The sequence below is a fragment of the Musa acuminata genome, chromosome BXJ1-4 (genome assembly GCF_036884655.1).
Source record: "Musa acuminata AAA Group cultivar baxijiao chromosome BXJ1-4, Cavendish_Baxijiao_AAA, whole genome shotgun sequence".
Classification (NCBI taxonomy): domain Eukaryota; kingdom Viridiplantae; phylum Streptophyta; class Magnoliopsida; order Zingiberales; family Musaceae; genus Musa; species Musa acuminata.
Window position 1 is genome coordinate 31,393,910 of NC_088330.1, and position 20,760 is coordinate 31,414,669.

General features: G+C 38.3%; 2 protein-coding genes across 2 annotated transcripts; both read right to left on the bottom strand.

Moving 5' to 3' along the window:
• Window positions 1-8,810: 8,810 nt before the first annotated feature.
• On the bottom strand, window positions 8,811-12,903 carry LOC135652775 (MDIS1-interacting receptor like kinase 2-like). Its single transcript, XM_065174011.1, has 2 exons — window positions 9,920-12,903; window positions 8,811-9,688 (listed from the first exon to the last, which is right to left on the bottom strand). The coding sequence occupies exons 1-2, from the start codon at window positions 12,717-12,719 to the stop codon at window positions 9,327-9,329; spliced, it is 3,162 nt and encodes a 1,053-aa protein (XP_065030083.1). The 5' UTR covers window positions 12,720-12,903; the 3' UTR covers window positions 8,811-9,326.
• Window positions 12,904-14,139: 1,236 nt separating this feature from the next.
• LOC103988476 (MDIS1-interacting receptor like kinase 2-like) lies at window positions 14,140-17,633 on the bottom strand. Its single transcript, XM_065180994.1, has 3 exons — window positions 16,661-17,633; window positions 14,881-16,521; window positions 14,140-14,694 (listed from the first exon to the last, which is right to left on the bottom strand). Exons 1-3 carry the CDS (start codon window positions 17,604-17,606, stop codon window positions 14,345-14,347), a joined length of 2,937 nt encoding a protein of 978 aa, XP_065037066.1. The 5' UTR covers window positions 17,607-17,633; the 3' UTR covers window positions 14,140-14,344.
• Between the last annotated feature and the right edge of the window lie 3,127 nt (window positions 17,634-20,760).

Here is a 20,760-nt window from a genome sequence, read left to right on the forward strand (position 1 = left end):
GATCTTTTTCCTATATTAATACTAAGCTTACAACCATAGAAGTTATTGCCAAGTATAGGCATAATTCATCTCTAGGGAAAGGACTAGAGAGTTAAGGTGGAGTTGTCAAATAGGCTTTGAGCTGGTCAAATGCCATTGACACTATTCGATTCATTAAAAATCCTTCAATCACTTTAAAGTCTTAAAGAATAATAAACATCAATTGCTTATCGTAAATAAGAAGTGGCTCGGTGTGGTGATCCAGCCCGTTAGCTACTGAACCTCTCTTATTGAGGCTGAGAGCCTCATGTTAATGATGGTCTAGCCTTACTTAGGGTTTGCATATGTTCTCCATTAACGGATCATGAAACCTAAAAATCTTTTAAAACTCACATCGAAGGCACACTTCATACGATTCAATGATATTTAGAATTTTTTAATAGTCACAAATGTTTTCCCTAAGTTAGAGAGATAGGTGCTTGCAACACGGCTCTTCATTAGCATGTCATCAATATATACCTTTATTTTCCATCTAATTTGGTGTTAGAATATCTTGTTGATTGTTCTTTGGTAAGTTGCTCTAATATCTTTTAGCTCAAATAGTGTTACTTTGTAGCAGTACAAACCTTTGTTAATAATGAAGGCAGTGTACTCTTTATCTTCTCGCACCATCTTTATCTAATCATATCTAGAAAAAGCATCTATGAAAGTTAATAATTCATAACTAGAGGTCGAGTCGACCAATTGGTCTATTGGAAGGAGAGGAAAGTTATCTTTTAGAAAAAATCAGTATAATCAATACACATTCTTTATTTTTCATTATTTATTTTAACAAGGACTAGATTTGCAAACCACTTATGATAGTAGATGTCATGAATAAAATCAGCATTTAACAACTTGCTAACTTCTTCTTCGACTACTACTTGTTGATTTAGGGCAAATCTTCAAGGCTTATGACAAGTTGCTCAATATACTGAATCGATAGTGGTTGTCTTGACGGTATGTTTTGGTCGCTCAAGGTCTAAGAAAATTTCTTCCTATGGCTCCTTCTTGGAGATGAGAGGATGTTGGGGATGGATCTCTAGAGTCCATTTGTTGTATAGGGTGAGCTATTCTCTTAGACAAGTTGATCCACATCAAATAGCATTGCCTTGACTCTTTGGGATCACTTCTTAGCTCTGTCACTCCTGAGCTAGTGAAATTTTTTGATGTCATGTAGTAGGTTGATACTACCGCTCATATATGATTAAGCGAGGGACACCCTATGATGGCATTATATGCAGACGAAAGGTCAACCACCAAAAACTTGGTCTTCATAGTTTTTGAGCAATTGTCAGACTTGAAGATGACGTAAAGATCTATGGTCCCTAGCGAAGTGATGGAGTCCCTTAAGAACCCAGTAAAGGTTGAGGAGATCAGTTATAGATCCTTGGTAGATAGACTAATTTTTTGAAAAGCATCATAGTAGAGTATATTTATTGAGCTTCTAGTGTCGATCATGATCATTTTCATTAATGCATTAGTGATCCCGATGGAGATTACCAATGCATCATCATGTTTTGGGTCTGGGTGCTTATCCTATTCCTTGAACATAATTGATTGGTCTCAATTATAATAGAATCTCTTGCATAGGATTTTTGGGTAGATGAACTACTAGCGCTCGCGATTGGCTCTCAATGATCATATTGATTTGTTGCTCAATGGGGCCTTTGGGCCTCGATAATGTTTTATGAATCTTAGGTAGAAACTTATGAAGATGACTCCTTTTGATTAACTCTTCAATTTGCTCCTTTTGGGCATAGCAATCTTCCGTATTAAGTCCATGGTCTTGATGGAAGTGATAGTATTTTATCTTTTTTTTTTGTCAATGGGGCTTTCATGGGGCATGGTGCCGTAAGAGCCCTTCTTCTGGGATTTGCATGAATAACTCTATATGGGAGGTGTTAAGTGAGGTGAAATCTTATTGTGGTAATCAGTCACTTTCTATTTATCATTTCATGGCCTTTCCATAGGGTTTTGTTATTAAGATCTTTCCTCCTTTGTCGTCTTTTTCAGTTCAACCTTTCTATTTCCAGTGATTATAGACTCAACTACTATATGATGGTTTGCCTCTTATAAAAGCTCTAGAAATATGGTCGGAGACTTAGTGATGACTTAGTGATAGTTGGAGTTCGCTAATGTATGCATTGATGAGGACAAATGGAGTTGGATTAGCAATTAAGTTAACCTCATCATTAAATTTTCTATATAACTCTCCAAGAATTCCTTCTCTTCCTATCTGATGGCTAGGAGAAAGGTGGTGGGCTTCTCTAAAAGTTGATAACTAATAAAGTTAAGCTTAAACTCTTTAGTCAATTGCCCAAATAAGAAGATTGACTCTCAGAGAGCTTAACAAATTATTCACGTGCAACTCCCCCTTAAGGTTGTTAGGAAAGTTCAACATATTAGTGAGTTGATGGTTCCAAATAACATCATTTGAGACATAAAAGTTATGATGTATTCCGAAGGGTCATATTTTCTCTTGTATACATTGAGTGATGGGAATTGGATGCCTTAGTGGATCAGCTCCTCATTGTTACTTTTTGTGAAAGGAGACCACAGGTATGATTCTATTTCTAGCCAATTTTCCTATTTTATCTTATTTTCCAATTACTAATCCATTTTATTTAGTTGGTCCGAACCTCAACTAAAAGTTTGGTTGATTTAGTAATCGACTCGTTGGGAAGATCTGGAATTGGTGTTGGAATAGGGATTTCAGTCAAAGGGGGAGACTACACTTCTTGTTGGGAAAAACCTATTATAGCAGAATAATTCTTTTTCCCTCTTTGTGTATCAAAATGGGTTCCTCATCAAAATATCAACTTGATATCAAAAGCATATATCAACCAAAGTAGCAAAAACAGTAGAGCAAAAAATTAATCACAAAGTGAGACCAAATTTTAATGTAGAAAATCCAATGCAGGAAAAATCACGGGACCGTAGTCCACTTCAAACTTCCACTATCACTAATAATGATAACATATTTATAATAAGTCTTCTCTAAAATATCAAGAGGATCAAAATAACCTCAAGATCATATATCTTGGCTCAAGAATAACATATCATCATCATAAAGAGAATTTTATGTCTCACAAAGTGGGTATAGTAGGAAAGTACCTTAGAGATGATAAATTATAAATCAGCACCATTAGGATTGTAGAGATTATTGTAAGGATTTTTCACATATAATTTGGGTTAAAACTGATAAAGTTTGGCCACTGATCGTCAAGTAGAAAAACTCAAAATCCTAATGGTCTATTTTCTCTTTCTCTCTCTGCTCTTTTCTCTCCCTGTGCATTGTCACCGTTCGTTGCACGCACCGTTCGTTCGCTGGCCTTACTGTGCACGTCTGATTCTTTTTCTTTTCATTTTTTTAATAAATCAGATTTGGGCTGACTGCCCAAATCATCTAGTCAAAGCCCATATATGGGTTGAACCTAACAATTCTCCCCCTCCAACTCATATGGTGGGCTATACTAAGCCCGCTCTTCGCCTACATACTTTAAGCTTCTCCTTATGCAAAGACTTTGTCAACATATTTGATTAATTCTCATTGGTATACATATTTTCCAAGTGTAATTCTTTCATCTCAAGCACATCACAAATCCAGTGATATCTCACATAATATGCTTGGATCTAGAATGGTACGTTGAATTCTTGGAGAGGTGAATGACACTTTGACTGTCACAGTTAATAGTATATCCTTCTTATTTCAAGCCCAATCCCTATAGAAACTTTTTCATTCATAAAGCTTCCTTGTAGGCTTTAATAATTGCTATGTATTCTACTTCTGTGGTTGATAGAGCAACATAATTATATAACTTAGACTGCCAAGAGATTGCTCCCCTTGCAAATGTCATCAAGAATCTCGAAGTGGACATTTTGGAATCAATATCACATGTCATGTTTGCATTTGTGTACTCTTCTAGTACAAGTTTATCACTACCAAAACATAAACACAACTTGGAAGAACCTCTTAGATATCTTAATATCTATTTCACTACTGCCCAATGTTCCTTATCAGGATTAGAGAAAATCGGCTGACAACTCCAACTACATAAGCTATATCTGGCCTAGTACAAACCATAGCATACATCAAATTGTCTACTGCATATGAGTAAGATACTTTGGAAATTTCTTCTTTTTCTTTCTCACTTGTAGGATATTATTTTGAACTAAGCTTAAAATGACCTACAAGTGGAGAACAAACTACTTTGGCGTTACTCATGTTGAATCTTTCAAGAACATTTTCAATGTAAGTCTCCTAAGATAGCCAAATCTTTCTTTTCTTCTTATCACGAAGAATCTTAATGCCAAGTATTTGTTTCATCGATCCTAAGTTTTCATGGCAAAAGACTTACTTAGCTCTCTTTTAAACTTTTCAATTTTACCAGCATCATGACCAACAATCAGTAAATCATCAACATATAGTAGGAGAATAATAAAATCATCATTTGAATTTATTTTCATAAATACATAATGATCAGATGTGGTTCTATTATACCCTTGGCTCATCATAAAGAAATCAAACTTCTTGTACCACTGTCTAGGTGCCTGTTTGAGTCCATATAAGCTTTTTTTAAACTTACACACCAGATTTTCTTTTCTCTTGACTTTGAAACCTTCTTGTTGCTCCATGTAAATTTCTTCTTCTAAGTCACCATGAAGAAACGTTGATTTCACATCAAGTTGCTCAACTTCTAAATTCAACCAGATAGCTAAACCAAGAACAACTCGGATAGAGAAAATTTTCACAATTGGAGAAAATATTTCTTCAAAATCAATACCTTTCTTTTGACTGAATCTTTTCACAACTAGTCGCGTCTTGTATCTTTGTTGTGAGCTATTATTTTCGGTCTTCAATTTGTAAACATATTTATTCTTGAGAGATTTCTTCTCTTTAGGCAACTTTACCAAGTCAGAGCTGTGGTTCACAAGCAAGGATCTCATATCTTCTTGCATGGCTTTAACCCACTCATTCTTATGCTCATGTAGAATAGCTTCTTGGTAAGTTTCTAGCTCTTTCTCGTTAGTAAGTATAACATACTCATATGGAGGATATCTGGTAGATGGTTGTCGCTCTCTTGTGGATCTTCTCAATGGAATCTCAACTGGTGGTGGAGGTGCTTGTTTAGTTGGTTCAACATCATCAACTATAGGAGTATCATCACTAGCATTCTCACCACAATCTTCTTGTTCATCTCCCTCATGATCATCATGAACTACGAGTGAAGGAATTGGACCCAAACTCCAAGGAATATAAACACAAGTTTTTGGCTTCTTAATATTATCACAATCGTCAAATAATTGGTCTTCAAGAAATACAACATCTCTACTTCTAATAATCTTCCTATTCACTAGATCTCATAATATGTACTCAAACTCTTCATGATCATATCCTAAGAAGATACATGCTTTTGCCTTATTATTAAGCTTGAACCTCTCATCTCTAGGAATATAAACAAATACTTTACACCCAAAGACTCTCAAATGATTACAAGATATATCTTTTCCTTTTCATACTCTTTCTTTAGCATCACCTTTCAGATAAACTGATGGAGAAAAATTTATAAGGTTAACTATAGTTCTCACAACCTCCCCCCAAAATGACTTAGGTAACTTAGCGTAGGAAAGAATACACCTAATCCTTTTTTCAATTGTTTTGTTCATCCATTCTACAACACCGTTCTGCTAAGGAGTTTTAGAAACTGTTTTCTCAAGCCTGATACCATAAACCCTACAGTAATTCTCAAAATGACCCCTGTACTCGCTACCATTATATGCTCGAGCACACTTTAGCTTTTTGCTAGTTTCTCTTTCAACACTAATATGAAATTCTTTGAAAACATCGAGTACATGATTTTTAGATTTCAAAGCAAAAGCCCACACTTTTCTAGAATGGTCATCAATAAAAGTAACAAAATAAAGAGCACCTCCAAGAGTTCTAGTTTACATAGTATAGATATCATTATGAATTAAATCAATAATATCTGATCTTCGATATGATGGATATGTATGAAAGACAACTCTATGTTTTTTTTCAACTAAGCAATGATCACAAGATTTAAGAGATGTACCTTGCAACTTTGGTAAGAATTACTTTCTAGCAAGAGTTTGAAGTCCCTTCTCACTGATATGACTAAGCCTATTATGCTGAAGATCTATGCTTTCACCCTTCTGAATTGCATTAATCTCTCCTTTGTGTAGCTTAGCTTCCATGACATAAAAATAGTTAAGCTTCTTTCCTCTCGCCACAATTAGAGAACCTTTAGTGAGTTTCCATTTACTTTCACCAAAATAGTGTGTAAATCTCTCATCATCAAGTCTACCTATAGATATCAAGTTAAGATGAATATCTGGAACATGTCTAACATATTTGAGTATCAATTTGTTCTCAATACTAGTCTCCAAGCAAATATCTTCAATACCCACAATCTTAGATGTACCACTATTTCCTATTCTGACACTACCAAAATCACCAGTAGTGTAAGATCTGAAGTGATTACCATGAGAAGTAACATGAAATGAAGCACCAGAGTCAATTACCCAATTACTATCCTGAGCTACAAGATTGACACAACCGTCATCATAAACAATAATGATATCACCTTCAACAACAAGTATATTGGTCTCTTTCTCATTTTTCTTCATTTTATTCTGTTCTCGCTTCCAAAACATATACTCTTTCTTCTTGTGACCTAGCCTGTTATAGTGGAAATATTTGATATCCCTTCTAGACTTGGATCTTCCTCTATAACCATGTGGATTTCTACTATGACTTCTTCCACATTTTTCTTGTTTTTCAGAAACAAATGCACCAGAAGAAGATTCACCTTGTTCTTTCCTTCTAGCATCTTCATTTAGCAAATTGTCTTTAACCATATCTATAGTTAGAGTTCCCTCTGGCATGGAGTTATAAATTATCACAACATACGTTTCCCAACCTTTTGGTAAAGAGCTGAAAAGTAATAATCCTTGTATCTCATCATCTATATTTATTTTCATAGCAACTAACTTGTTTGTAAGACCCTAAAATAGACTTATATGCTCAATAATATTACCACCATCTTTATACTTCAAATTTACAAGTCTTCTAAGGAGAAATTCTGTTTCCCACTGTCTTTTTCGCAAAGTGATTTTCTAACTTTTGCCAAACAACATCAGCTCTGGTTTCATCAGAAATATGCTCATGCAAATTTATATACATCCATCTTCTAATATAAGCAATAGTTTTTCTATGTTGAACCTCTCATTCCTCATCCTCTATAGTAGAAGGTTTATCTTTAACCTTGATGGGCTTATACAAATCTTTGCGATAGAGCAAATCTTCCATCATACACCTCTAAGTGGAATAATTTGATAAGTTCAATTTAATCATACTATCTGACTGTTCCATTTCAATCACACAAGAAAAAAAAACTAGCACCGACCTGTTAAAGCGAAATAATTATTTTCTCTCTTTGTGTATCAAAATAAGTTCCTCATCAAAATACCAACTTGATATCAAAAACACATATCCACCAGAGCAGCATAAACAGTAGGATAATAAATCAATCACAAAGTGAGATCAAATTTTAACGTGAAAAATCCAATGCGGGAAAAACCACGAGACCGTAGTTCACTTCAAACTTCCACTATCACTAATAATATAACATGTTTACAATAAATCTTCTCTAAAATAACAAGAGGATCATAATAACATTAAGACCATATATCTTGGCTCAATAATAGCATATAATCATCACATGGATGAATTTCATCAAAAAGAGAATTTTAGATCTCACAAAATGGGTATAACAAGAAAATACCTCAGAGAGAATAAATTGTAGATTAACACCGTTAGGATTGTAAAGCTTACTACAAGAATTCTTCACATATAATTTGAATCAAAACAAAAAAACTCAAAATCCTAATTATCTCTCTTCTCTTTCTCTCTTTGTTATTTTCTCTCATTGTGCACCGCAATCGTTCGTTGCACGCCAAATTCGTTCGCTGCCCTCATTTGTGCACGTCTCTTTCTTTTTTTTCTTTTTTTTTTAATAATTCAGATTTGGGTTGACTACCTAATCATATAGTCGAAGCGGGTTGAACCCAACACTTGTGAAGTTGACACAGAGGACTATTATGGAGAGTTGGTCTAAGGCAAGGGTTTAGAGAGCTTCCTGTCTATGGTGAGAGGTAAGTTGATTTTGGGAAGACGATTTATCTTATTCGTGATAATCGTATCGTAGAGAGCTTCCTGTCTATTTGCTCATATGATTATCTTTTAATTGTCAGATGTATAATAGAAGCGTGACGAATCCATTCTTAATGTAATTAATATATTAAACAGATTATGAATATCATAGGAGTGAATTGATTATTGATTGATTTGTATGAAAAATATTCTATATGATTGTAACATTGTACCATCCTTGATTTTTCAGAAGTTGTTACACTAGTTCTAATATCATTAAAAAGTCTATAATTGATGAGTTTCAGTTAAACTAATCAAAATTAATATACATCAATTTAACCTAAAAAATTAAACTTTTAAATTATAGATCAAACCAATCTGATTTTTTCAATTCTGTGATGTGAGATTATCCTTTTGATTCATCTCCTTTCTCCTACCTGTAAAGGAGGTTTGTCTACACTTGACTTGTGTGATATGTAGTTCCTCTCTAGTAAGTCGTGTCATATCATATAATTTGAATCATATCTTTAATCAATAGACCAACAACGGGTGTCACGATACTTATCAATTCGAGTTTCTTGGATTTAGTAAACTCTTCTGTTGAACCCGCTTCGTATTCAACGAAAAAAAGGTACGTTACACACATACTCGTTTCTTTATTGAAAGAAGAAAAGGACGTGTATGACTGCATGTCACTAGATTTGTTGGAGTGATTTCACAACCATACAATTCATCTCACATTTCTTTCCCTCCTCTGATGACTCCTTGCCTTGTAAGCAGTCATTGTCTGCTTTACAGCTTCACAAAAGGTAAGATGGGACCTCTGAGAGTGAAGTCAATTCAAGTCGAGCAAATTATCTTTAGGAAGCTCTTTATGCCACACAGCATCATGTTGGTCGTCGCATGCGTTTACCCATTAAACACCTTCAGTACTTTCTCAATCTGTCAGCCTGTTTCTGCGAATTGAAATTAATCACTACAGAATGGGCAGGTCTTTACCACATGCCCTCCGCTACAGCATCAGCTTCATACTACAAAAAAGGCATGGTCATATGATGTGAACAACAACCCCTACTTTAGCCGACTTGTTGACTTGGTGGCACAGCCGGAGAACGGGAGTCCATATAGTCGATCATATTTTAGCATTCATCAAGTCAGAAAGCTTGAGCACATCGAGAGAAGGGAGACTCGGCAGTGTGTTGACAGTCGATAGGGTTCCAAAGACCTGCTTCATTGTTGGGCGTGACTCTGGGTCATGTTCCACGCAGCAAAGTGCCAACCTCAAAACTGCAGCTACCTCGTCTGCAACCTCCGTCGTAGGGAGTGATGGACGCTGGTCTAATACATATTTCACAAGCGTGTTTTTCGGCGACGAAGGCAATGACAGAACGGAAACGAGTCCTTCCCCATGTCCTCCTATTAGCAACTCAAGCGTGACCACTCCGAAACTGTAAACATCGCATTTGGTGGTCACTCTCATCTCATAAGCAAGCTCTGCAAACAATAACCGATAACTGAGGAAACCTTATATCGTAGAAGGATCTCCAAAAGACAGCTATGTTAGGCTACTTTGCGCCTTGATTGATGAATAACTACGTGTACAGTAAATCGACTGCTGTTTTCTATTTCTAGATTGATGAATAATTCATGTAAATGAGCTACAAGCTGATGGACTTTTAACTTGCAAAAAATGTATTACTATATGACGTCGGGGGAGAAACTTACCCGGTGCCAAGTAACCATATGTGCCGGCAAGCATGCTCCAATTTGATGAATCTGGCTTCAGGAGTCGAGCAATACCGAAGTCAGAAACACAAGCCTTGAGTTCTGAATCGAGCAGAATATTGTTGGTGGTTATATCTCGATGAACAATGGGCTGATCGCAATCATGATGCATGTAGGACAGAGCACGAGCCACATCTTTGACAATGTTCACCCTCTTCACCCAGTCCAGTTCGGCAGCTGCTGCTTCGCTTCTGAGGAGGGATCCCAAACTTCCTCTCTCCATGTACTCGTACACCAGAAACTTGTGTCGAGCAGAGGAGCAGAATCCGTAGAGCTTGACGATATTTCGATGTCGAATTTGAGTAAGAGTATGTATCTCGTTTTGAAAGGATTGCTCATTCGATGTAGTTTCGTCTTCCTGCAGATGAATTTTCTTCACTGCTAGCATCTGCCCGCTTGCTAATTCTGCTCTGTAAACGCTGCCATATGCACCACTTCCGATACAGTATTTTTCATTAAAATCCTCCGTGGCTGCAACGATATCCTTGTATGCATATCTTCCATCAAAGTTAAATACACAGAATGTCATGCCTTCTTTGTTGCCATTATTTTCGGAAGGCATGGAATGTTTCTTGGTCTTCTGGAACAGTGAAAACGCTCCCAGAAAAACAAGTAAGATGAATAAGACGACCACGGAAGCAATGATAGCTGAGATAATTGCTCTGTGGTGCTTGCTTCCATCATCTTTCCTTGCAGTATAAGAAAGACATGGAGGCAGGCCTTTGACGACCCCACACAAACCTTTGTTGTGGACAAACCACTTCGCCGGAGCTTTCCGGAAGACTGGGCTCTCAGGCACAGCCCCCTCCAATTCATTATATGATACGTCAATGATTAATAAGCTGATCATAGCACTTAGTGAAGATGGAAGACCACCGGACAAATTATTATGTGAAAGATTCAGAATTTGCAGCATCGTAAATTTGCTGAACTGTGAGGGTATCTCACCCGTTAGTGAGTTGTGGCTGATGTCCAATGCGTCTTGAAGGTACTCCAGGCTGCTGATCTCTGCAGGAATTCCTCCGCCGAACTTGTTGCCATTAAGCTTCAGGGAGCGGAGCTTGAGACAAATGCCTATTTGAGACGGTATTCTTCCTGTCAAGCTGTTAACTGATAGATCAAGGATTTCAAGGTCGGGCATCCTTCCAAACTCTATTCGTACCTCTCCGCCGAGTCGATTGCAGCTCAGGTTCAGCTTGTAGAGATGAGGTAACCTGCCCAAGCTCTTTGGAATCTCCCCCTGTATGTAGTTGGAAGAAAGGTCCAGTTCTCGTAGTTCTTTTAGATTGCCGAATTCTGGTGGAATGGCTCCGGTGATGTTGTTATTTGAGATTGCCAGGAATGTGAGATTGTCCCATCTTCCCCAGTCCGGTGGGAGTGCACCTGACAGCCTATTGAATCTTAAATCCATATAAGAAAGATGTGGATACACTCCAAGAAGTTGTGATATATCCCCGGTGAGTTGGTTTTGCTCGAGACGGACTCTGATCAATCCCGTACAGTTCTTTAAGGTCCCGGGAAGTTGACCTCTGAAGCTGTTGTTGCTCAGTGAGAGATACTGTAGGGTTCTTCCTTTGCATATGTTTGAAGGCAAGTCACCGGAGAAGAAGTTGTCTGACAAAAGAAGCGATGTCAAACCTGTGATGTTGTTTAACTCGGCAGGCAATCGACCAGACAACCGATTATTGAACAAGCTTAGGTCAGTGAGGTTCCTTAAGTTACCGAGGGATGGAGGGATTGAACCGAAAAGCTGGTTGTCATGGAGATCCATACCCATGAGCTGGGTCAGGTTTCCGAAAGTGGATGGTATCGGCCCGGAGATTTGGTTGTCGGGCAGAAAAAGTTGGGTTAACTCATTTAGATTTCCTATTTCCGGAGGGATAAAGCCTGACAATTCATTAACCCCAAGATAAAGTTTCTCTAATTTAGTTTGATTTCTTCCCATAAAGAAAGGGATATGACCTGTTAGACTATTATTGAAGAGCCCAAGTTGCACAAGGTTTAATAGATTTCCCAATTCTCTGGGGATGAATCCCGAGAGATGATTTTGATAGAGAGACAACTGGTATAGGTTCGTCAAGTTCCCTAAACTGGGAGGGATGAAGCCAGATAGTTGGTTCTTCCCAAGTGTAAGATGCATCAACTTCTGAAGTCTTCCAAGCTCCTGAGGTATGAAACCTGTAAGTTGATTATCTCGCAGGTGCAAGTGCAGAAGCCCGGTAAGATTGCCCAAGGATGGAGGGACAGAACCACTTAACTGATTCTTATTGAGATATAGGAACTGGAGCGCCTTCATGGAGCCTATTTCGACCGGGAGTTTGCCCGTGAACCGGTTGCCTATGAGATCAAGATATACAAGGTTGGAGAGAGCCGAGATGGTCGGAGGAATGACGCCGTCGAGCTGGTTGTAGGAGAGGTTGAGACCGACGAGTGATCTCAGCGTTGAGAAGTTGAGAGCATCGAGTGGCCCTTCTAAGCTCATGTTCGGCAGGGACATGTCGGTGATGACAGGGCGTCCTCTGTGCGTAAGGTTGCACGTAACTCCAGTCCAATTGCACGGATTAGAGCTGAGATTCCAGGATTCAAGGAATTGCTGGCCGTGAAGGGTGGACTTCCAGTGGAGTAGGGTTCTCGCTTGTGACCCGAGTGAAGCTGTCACTGAGACAAGATGACGAGAGAGCAGCAGTAGGAGGAGGAGAGTGGTGGAGAGGAGCCGCCAGTTGTGCAGCTGGGATGCCATAACTGCGGTCTAGCTAATTTGGAGAAGGATGTTGTACTGCGAGCTAACAAAGGGCCCCCTTATATAAAATGTATGAGATGGATGTGAACTATCGGGAACCGAGTGGGACACATTTGAGTCTCGAGCATCCTCACCAGCGGGGCTAAAGCTGGATGGTATCACCCGTTCTCATACTGTCCCCTCCGCAAAGTTGTGGTGGAAGGTTAAGAACAATTCCTTTCGATCATCACTACTGATCACCTTTCATTTGTTAAAGCATAAAGTGGACTCATATTATTACTTGGAGAAATCAATGTCATATAAGAAGAAGCACAAGAAAAACTTTGTAGCAGTAGATTTCTGAGTCAAGTCAGCTGATCTTATCAAGTTCAGCATATTCCCTTTGCCAACTGGAGTCATTTTATAATGTTAAAGAAGACTAGCTTTTGTGACATTAAAATAAGAAGAGTTTTGCTGATGATTAATTTTCTGCAGGTGCGGCCAAATGATCAAGATTCGGACCAAACAAATATTTTATTTTGTGCAGTTAAAACTATTGTCATTTATTAATGCATAAAGAGATATATGATTTCATGGCTATCGAGATCAGGTTGGGTAGAGATGACGTGCTGAACTTACCCAATGGTTCGTTTCAAATGAGTTGGATCCCGATTCGATTTGGTTGATCCACAATGGATACGGAACTTGATAGTGAGATTTATCGAGGCCAATGGAGGAAAGAGTATTCCAGATTTGAACGATAGAGAAATAGGCAAAGAGATGTGAGTGGGCATTATTATCAAGAATGCCTCAACCAATGAGACTAGGCCATATGTTAGGCTTAAAAGGATAAAGATCCTAATTCCAAAAGTCATAATAGAATGAGACAAAAGGCAAGGGACATGCATGATGTGTTGGTCCGGGACAATTTGGTTTTGGACATTAAAGGTGTTTAATGTGGTTTTGATGGCTGCGAATGGCAACCCCGGCATGGTAGTATTTAGTGTTGAAGTCGCCATCATCAATCCATTTAACCTTGATGTGAGACCACCATGTAAGATTAACTTGGCGAAGGAGGGCATTATATTTGTTACGAAGACAAATATGTGCTTAAGAGCAAAATCACATTGTTTAAGAGAGTATCAGCTTGAGTGGATGCAAGAAGGTACATTATAGTAAACATTGATCTTTGGCATATCATTACTAAGATCACAACAACATGTAATTAGTGATACAAATATGCATACACAATTGTACACATCATAGGAACACACCAAAGAAATCATCCAACTTTCACAACAACGATACATGATATGAACAATATTCACAACACTCGATCACATCACAATAAACATATATAAGTATTGCTGATAGTAAACATAACAATATTCACAACAGTAATGCATAATAGTTCACAACAACAAATATATACACATCATAGTATTCACAACAAAGATATGAACATACATTAATATCACAATAAACATATATATACCAAATTTCATTACAGCAAATAACATATATAACGCTCAAAGAACTTTACCAGCAACAGAAGCTTGACAAGGAAACCATGTACTACACACAGATCAAACCTTTCAATGGCCAATAAAAGATGCAACGGATGGAAGCGAAGTCCACTTGGTTGATCATATTTCTCGAGTCATCAAATCAGAAAACTTCAATGCATGGAGAGATGCCGGGCTCGGCTGCGCCGATGACTTTTCAAAGATCTGCTTCATCGTCGGGCGAGTTTCTGGGTTGATGTCAACGCAATGGATCGCCAATGTTAAAGCTGCAGCTACTTCATCTGCAACTTGGTCAACCGGAAGTGATACACGCTGGTCTAATATATCTTTCACAAACAGGCTTTGGCCGGAGGAAGATGATAGGGTAGAAATGATATCTCCTGGGTAAGTTCCCACTAGCAACTCGAGTGTGATCACCCCAAAACTATACACATCGCATTTGGTGGTCAGTCTCATTGTATAAGCGAGCTCTACAGACAAGAAGATCGATGATCAAACTTCCTTGATACAGAAGTATGTCCTCTAGTTAGAAAGTTAAGAGTCAACGCAATAGGGACATTTGCACTTTTACTGAAACAACAATCTACGATTCTAAAATACCATAACATGTCAAGAAATCTTCGTATGGAGTTACAAAATATTAATCAAAATGTTACCTGGTGCCAAGTAACCATGCGTGCCGGCAAGCATGCTCCAGTTTGAGGTATCTGGATTCAGGAGTCGAGCAATGCCGAAGTCAGAAACACAAGCCTTGAATTCTGAATCCAGTAGAATATTGTTGCTGGTTACATCTCGATGAACGATAGGTGGAACACAATCATGATGCATGTAGGAGAGAGCACGAGCCACATCTTTGACAATGTTCACCCTCTTCACCCAGTCCAATTCTGCTGCTGCTGCTTCGATTCTGAGGACGGATCCCAAACTTCCTCTCTCCACGTACTCGTACACGAGAAACTTGTGGTGAGGAGAGGTGCAGAATCCGTAAAGTTTGACAATATTGCGATGTCGGATTCGAGTAAGAGTTTCTATCTCATTCTGAAAGGGTTGCTCGTCCACCGTGTTCTCGTGTTCGGACAGGTGAATTTTCTTGACTGCGAGCACCTCTCCACTTGATAATTCTGCTCTATAAACACTGCCATATGCACCGGTTCCGATCAAGTACTTCTCATCGAAATCTTCTGTTGCTTCGATGATATCCTTGTATGCAACTTTTCCATCAAAATTCAATACAGAGAATGTACCCTGTTTGATGGGATTCTTGACAGCTTGCACTGTGTGTTTCTTCGTCTTCTGGAATCGCAAAGCAATTCCGACGAGCACAAGCAAGAGAAGTAAGACGACCATAGATGCAACAATAGATAAGATAATGACTGTGTGGTGCTTACTTCCGTGGTGTTCATTTGCAGTAGATGAAGCACATAGAGGCAAACCTTTGACAACTCCACACAAACCTTTGTTGTGGACAAACCACTCTACTGGAGCTTCCTGGAAATGCTTGTTATCGGGAACTGGACCCTCCAATTCATTGTATGAGACATCGATGATGAACATGCTACGCATATCCCTAAAAGTTGATGGAAGATTACCCGTCAAGCCATTGTGTGATAGATTCAAATTTTGCAACATGAACAATTTACCGAATTGCGTTGGTATCTCCCCTGTCAAAGAGTTATGGCTGATGTCGAGTGCGTCTTGAAGGTACACCAGATTGCCCATCTCAAAAGGAATGCTTCCACTGAGGTTGTTGTTGTTAAGCTTCAGCAAATGGAGTTTCATGCAATTTCCTATCTGATATGGTATCCTACCTATCAAGCCGTTTCTCGACAGATCAAGAAGTTCAAGGTCGGACATCCTTCCCAGCTCTGCTGGTATCTCTCCAATAAGTTGATTGTTGCTCAGGTTGAAGTTATAAAGATGAGCCAGGTTGCCCAAGCTCCTCGGGATCTCTCCTTGGAAGTAGTTTGAAGAAAGGTCCAGTTCTTCCAGCTTTGATAGCTGTCCAAGTTCTGATGGTACAACTCCGGTGATATTGTTATTTGAGATTCCTAGGAACGTCAGATTGTGCCATCTTCCCCAGTCTGATGAGATTGTACCCGACAATTTATTGAAGCTTAAATCCAAATACTTAAGATTGGGATATACCCCAAGCTGTTTGGATACATCCCCGTTCAGTTGATTATGCTCAAGATGAACAGTATATAGGCTCGTACAATTCTTCAATGTCGCGGGAATGGGACCTTGGAAGCTGTTGTTGCTCAGCATTAGGATCCGTAGGGCTCCTCCTTTGCATGTCTCTGGAGGCAAATAACCAGAAAAAGTCAGTATCTTTCAATAGAAGAGTAGCCAGACCTGTAATGTTGTTCATCTCCGGAGGCAAAGAACCAGACAAATGGTTATAAGATAAGCGTAGATCGATGAGGTTCCTTAAGATACCTAGTAATGGTGGGATTTGCCCCGAGAGCTGGTTAAATTGGAGAGCCAAGGTAGTGAGTTGGTGCAGCTTTCCAATTTCTGGAGGCATAGAACCTGACAATTCATTCATCCAAAGGTAAAGTATCTCCAACTTGCTCTGATTTCCCACCGATGAAGGGATGCGACCTGTTAGGCTATTATTAGAGAGCGACAAGTGCGCCAGATTTATTAGGTTTCCTAGTTCTCTAGGAATGAATCCCGTTAGCTGATTTCCATAGAGAGCCAAGTGATAGAGCTTTGTCATGTTTCCTAAACTGGGAGGAATAGAACCTGTAAGTTGGTTTGCCCCGAGTTCAAGGTAGATCAACTTTGCAAGTCTCCCCAACTCCTCAGGGATGACACCCGTAATCTTATTATCTTCTAGTTGCATTTCTGTAAGCCTACTAAGGTTGCTCAGAGACGGAGGTATAGGGCCACTTATCTGATTCTGGCTAATATTTAGGAACTGAAGCGCCTTCATGGAACCAATATCGACAGGAATTCTTCCAGTGAACCTGTTGGCAGTCAGATCAAGAGATACGAGGTTGGAGAGCGCCGAAATGGTAGGGGGAATGTTCCCGTTCAGCTGGTTGTAGCTGAGGTTGAGATTGGCAAGCGATCGGAACGCCGAGAAATTAAGAGCATCAAGTGGCCCTGCTAAGCTCAAATTTGGCAGCTGTATCTCGGAGACGACCAAGCGCCCATTGCGTGCGATGTTGCATGCAACCCCCGTCCAATTGCATGGACTGGAGCCGACGTTCCAGGACGCGAGCAACTGCGGACTTCGGAGGGTGGCCTTCCAATGGAGTAGAGCTCTCCCTTGGGACCCCAGCACTGAAGCTGCTCTTACAAGAACAACAAAAGGAGAGAGAAATACTAGTAGGAGTAGTGTGGTGGAGAGAGAACTTCTGCGTAGTTGACATGTCATGATCGTAATATAGCTTAAGAAAGGATTGCAAAACTTTTTGCTATGGGCTTTGGGCAAAGAGATGATGGAACTTTTATAGGCGATACTCCCCTGTGAAAAGAATGTCTTATACATTTACATCCAACAGTTGCTATAGTAGCAATGGAGCGGAGAGAGTGTGTTGTGGTGAATTCATGTCGTGTTATGCACGTTGCCTAGTAGGCTTTTACTGTCCTTATCCAATGTTCTTAGAGTGAGACTTACTTTCACAGAGTCAATAGAAAAGGACAAAAAAAGATGAAACACCAATCGAATAATTGTGGTTGTATAGACTTAGTTTATAGAGTCAATAGAAAAGACAATAATTGTGGTTGTACAATGTGGAAATATTTGTGTATCTCGAAGGAAAAAAGACGAGTGATCGAAAATAGCCATTTCTTTGGTGATCCGGTCTCCTGTTAGTGCCTGTGATCATCAGTTTAAGTCTTCGTTTTGCTGTGGACATTTAATGTTATGTCACCTCACTGTTGGATGATTGGTTTGTGCGCCTGTCCAGAAGAGATTCTATTTAGGTTTCACAGACTTGACCACATCCTCGGCATACAAATCTTTCAACGAAAAGAATTAGTCTTGCCAACATACGAATTAAGATGGCTGTTGCTTAATCATATTTTTTATTTTTTATTTTTATATTTATGTATATATTATAATTAAATATAATGATAGAATTATCTTGATAAAATAAATTATAAAGATTATTTTAAATTATATTGAAAGAATTAATATTATTATGGTAGAAGCATGATATTGATAATATATAATTGCTATGATTCGTATTGCTAATCAGACTTAATATATTATTATTATTTTTATATTTATTTTTTTAAATTTATGTGTATAAATTATGTTTAAAATTCAGAATCCAATTAGGTAAAATAAATTTTATTTTATTTATTTTTTATTTTGAACATTTTGTATCTTATTGGGTAAAGTAGAGAATGTTAGATTATATAACCCTATCTAATTAGGTAGAATATATTATAGATATGATTAGATTCTAATTATGATTATCAATCAATAAAAAGGAACTTCAATTATGATAGAATTCCTTATGAGATGACATTGATAAGAGGGACTCTCTTAATTTCTCACCTATAAATAGATAAGACCTCATAGGAATTATATACATAATATATAGATACACATACATGGATATGTAAATATATAAAATTATTGAGAAATTATATATCTTTTCTCATATATTCTTATCCTTAAATCTATCAATCATAGTCGTCATATGAAGGATAAAAAGAAAAAAAAGAAAAAAAATCTAATTTTCCTTATAAATTGACATCGTTATAATTTTTAGATTCGATAATGGTCCGCTTACTAATCGGATAAAAATTTTTTGAACAGCATTCAAAGGTACACATCGTAAATTTAGAAATTTATTGTTATTTAATTTCAGATTTTGGGATTAAAGTTTTTTTTATAATAATAATATTTTATACTTACAAGATAGACATGGCAAAGCGTGGTAGAGATTGATGAAGAATGCATTAAGTTAACATGATTAGGTATGATGAAAATTAACGAAGAATGATGGAAAACATAGTAAGTCGACACGATCAAGTGTGGTGGAGAACATACTAGGCTAACATAATCAAACATGACGAAGACTAACTAAGAATGATAAAGAACTCACTAGACCAACATGAACAAGCGTGACGGAGATTGATGGAGACCGCACTAGGGCGACATGACCAGCATGATAACTTTTATAGGCGATACTCGCCCATGAAAATGTCTTTATATTGGATTTAATGAGCATTACTCGCCGTTCATTTTCTTTCCATGTAACAGTTGCGATGTTAGCAATGGGGGCGGAGTGGGTGCGTGGTTAATTCTATACTGTGTTATGCACGTTGCCAGCTAGCAATCTTCTACGTTCCTTGTCCGATGTTCTTAGACTAAGACATAGTTTCAGAGTCAAAAGAAAAAGTAAAGAAAAGATGGAGGGAGCACCAATTGGATAGTTGTGGTTGTTTGTACGTTGCTGTATTAAAAATTAATGTGGATATATTAGTGTTTCTCGACAGAACAAAAAAAGAAAAAGAAAAATCCGAGAGGGCCATTTCTTTGGTGAATTCTCGACAGAAAAAAAAAAAGAAAAAGAAAAATCGGAGAGAGCCATTTCTTTGATGTGGACATTTAATGTTGTGTCACCTCAGCGTTGGCAGAAGATGATGATGACTCCTACATTTAACGGTTGATGGTTCTATTTCTCTTTAGTTTTCACACCATTCACGTCTATGTGAGAATTAAAAAAGAAAGAAAAAATTTATATTTTTATTATATATATTTCTGTTCATAACTCTATTTATAGGAGGGAATGAAGGGAATCTATGATGGAATATTAAAACTTTTGATAGTTTTTATACAAGTCTTTCAAGAGAAAGACGAAGAATTAGCCTTGTCGCCATACAAATGAAGATGGCAACTGCTGCTCAATTACCTGTTTCTTTGCAGACGCAGGATCCAGCGTGTGACAACCACAACAAGCGTGAAGCCTTCAGGTGCCATTTCATTGCTCTGGCATTATAACAAAGTGAACCCAATTGACGTCAGATTTAATTTATCCAGTGAATATGAGTTCGTTTTGGCAATTAGCCTAACGACGGCGACGACGACGACGATAGATTTAACCTAATGACGACGATGACGACGACGACGATAGATTTAACCTAACGACGACGACGCGACGACTATCAAGTGAATATGAGTTCATCTTGGCAATTAACCTAACGACGACGACGACGACGACTATCGAGTGAATATGAGTTCGTCTTGGCAATTAACCTAACGACGACGACGACGACGACGATGACGACGACGACGACGACAGATTTGACCTAACGACGACGATGACGCCGACGACGACGACTATCAAGCGAATATGAGTTCGTCTTGGCAATTAACCTAACGACGGCGACGACGACGACGATAGATTTAACCTAATGACGACGATGACGACGACGACGATAGATTTAACCTAACGACGACGACGCGACGACTATCAAGTGAATATGAGTTCATCTTGGCAATTAACCTAACGACGACGACGACGACGACTATCAAGTGAATATGAGTTCGTCTTGGCAATTAACCTAACGAC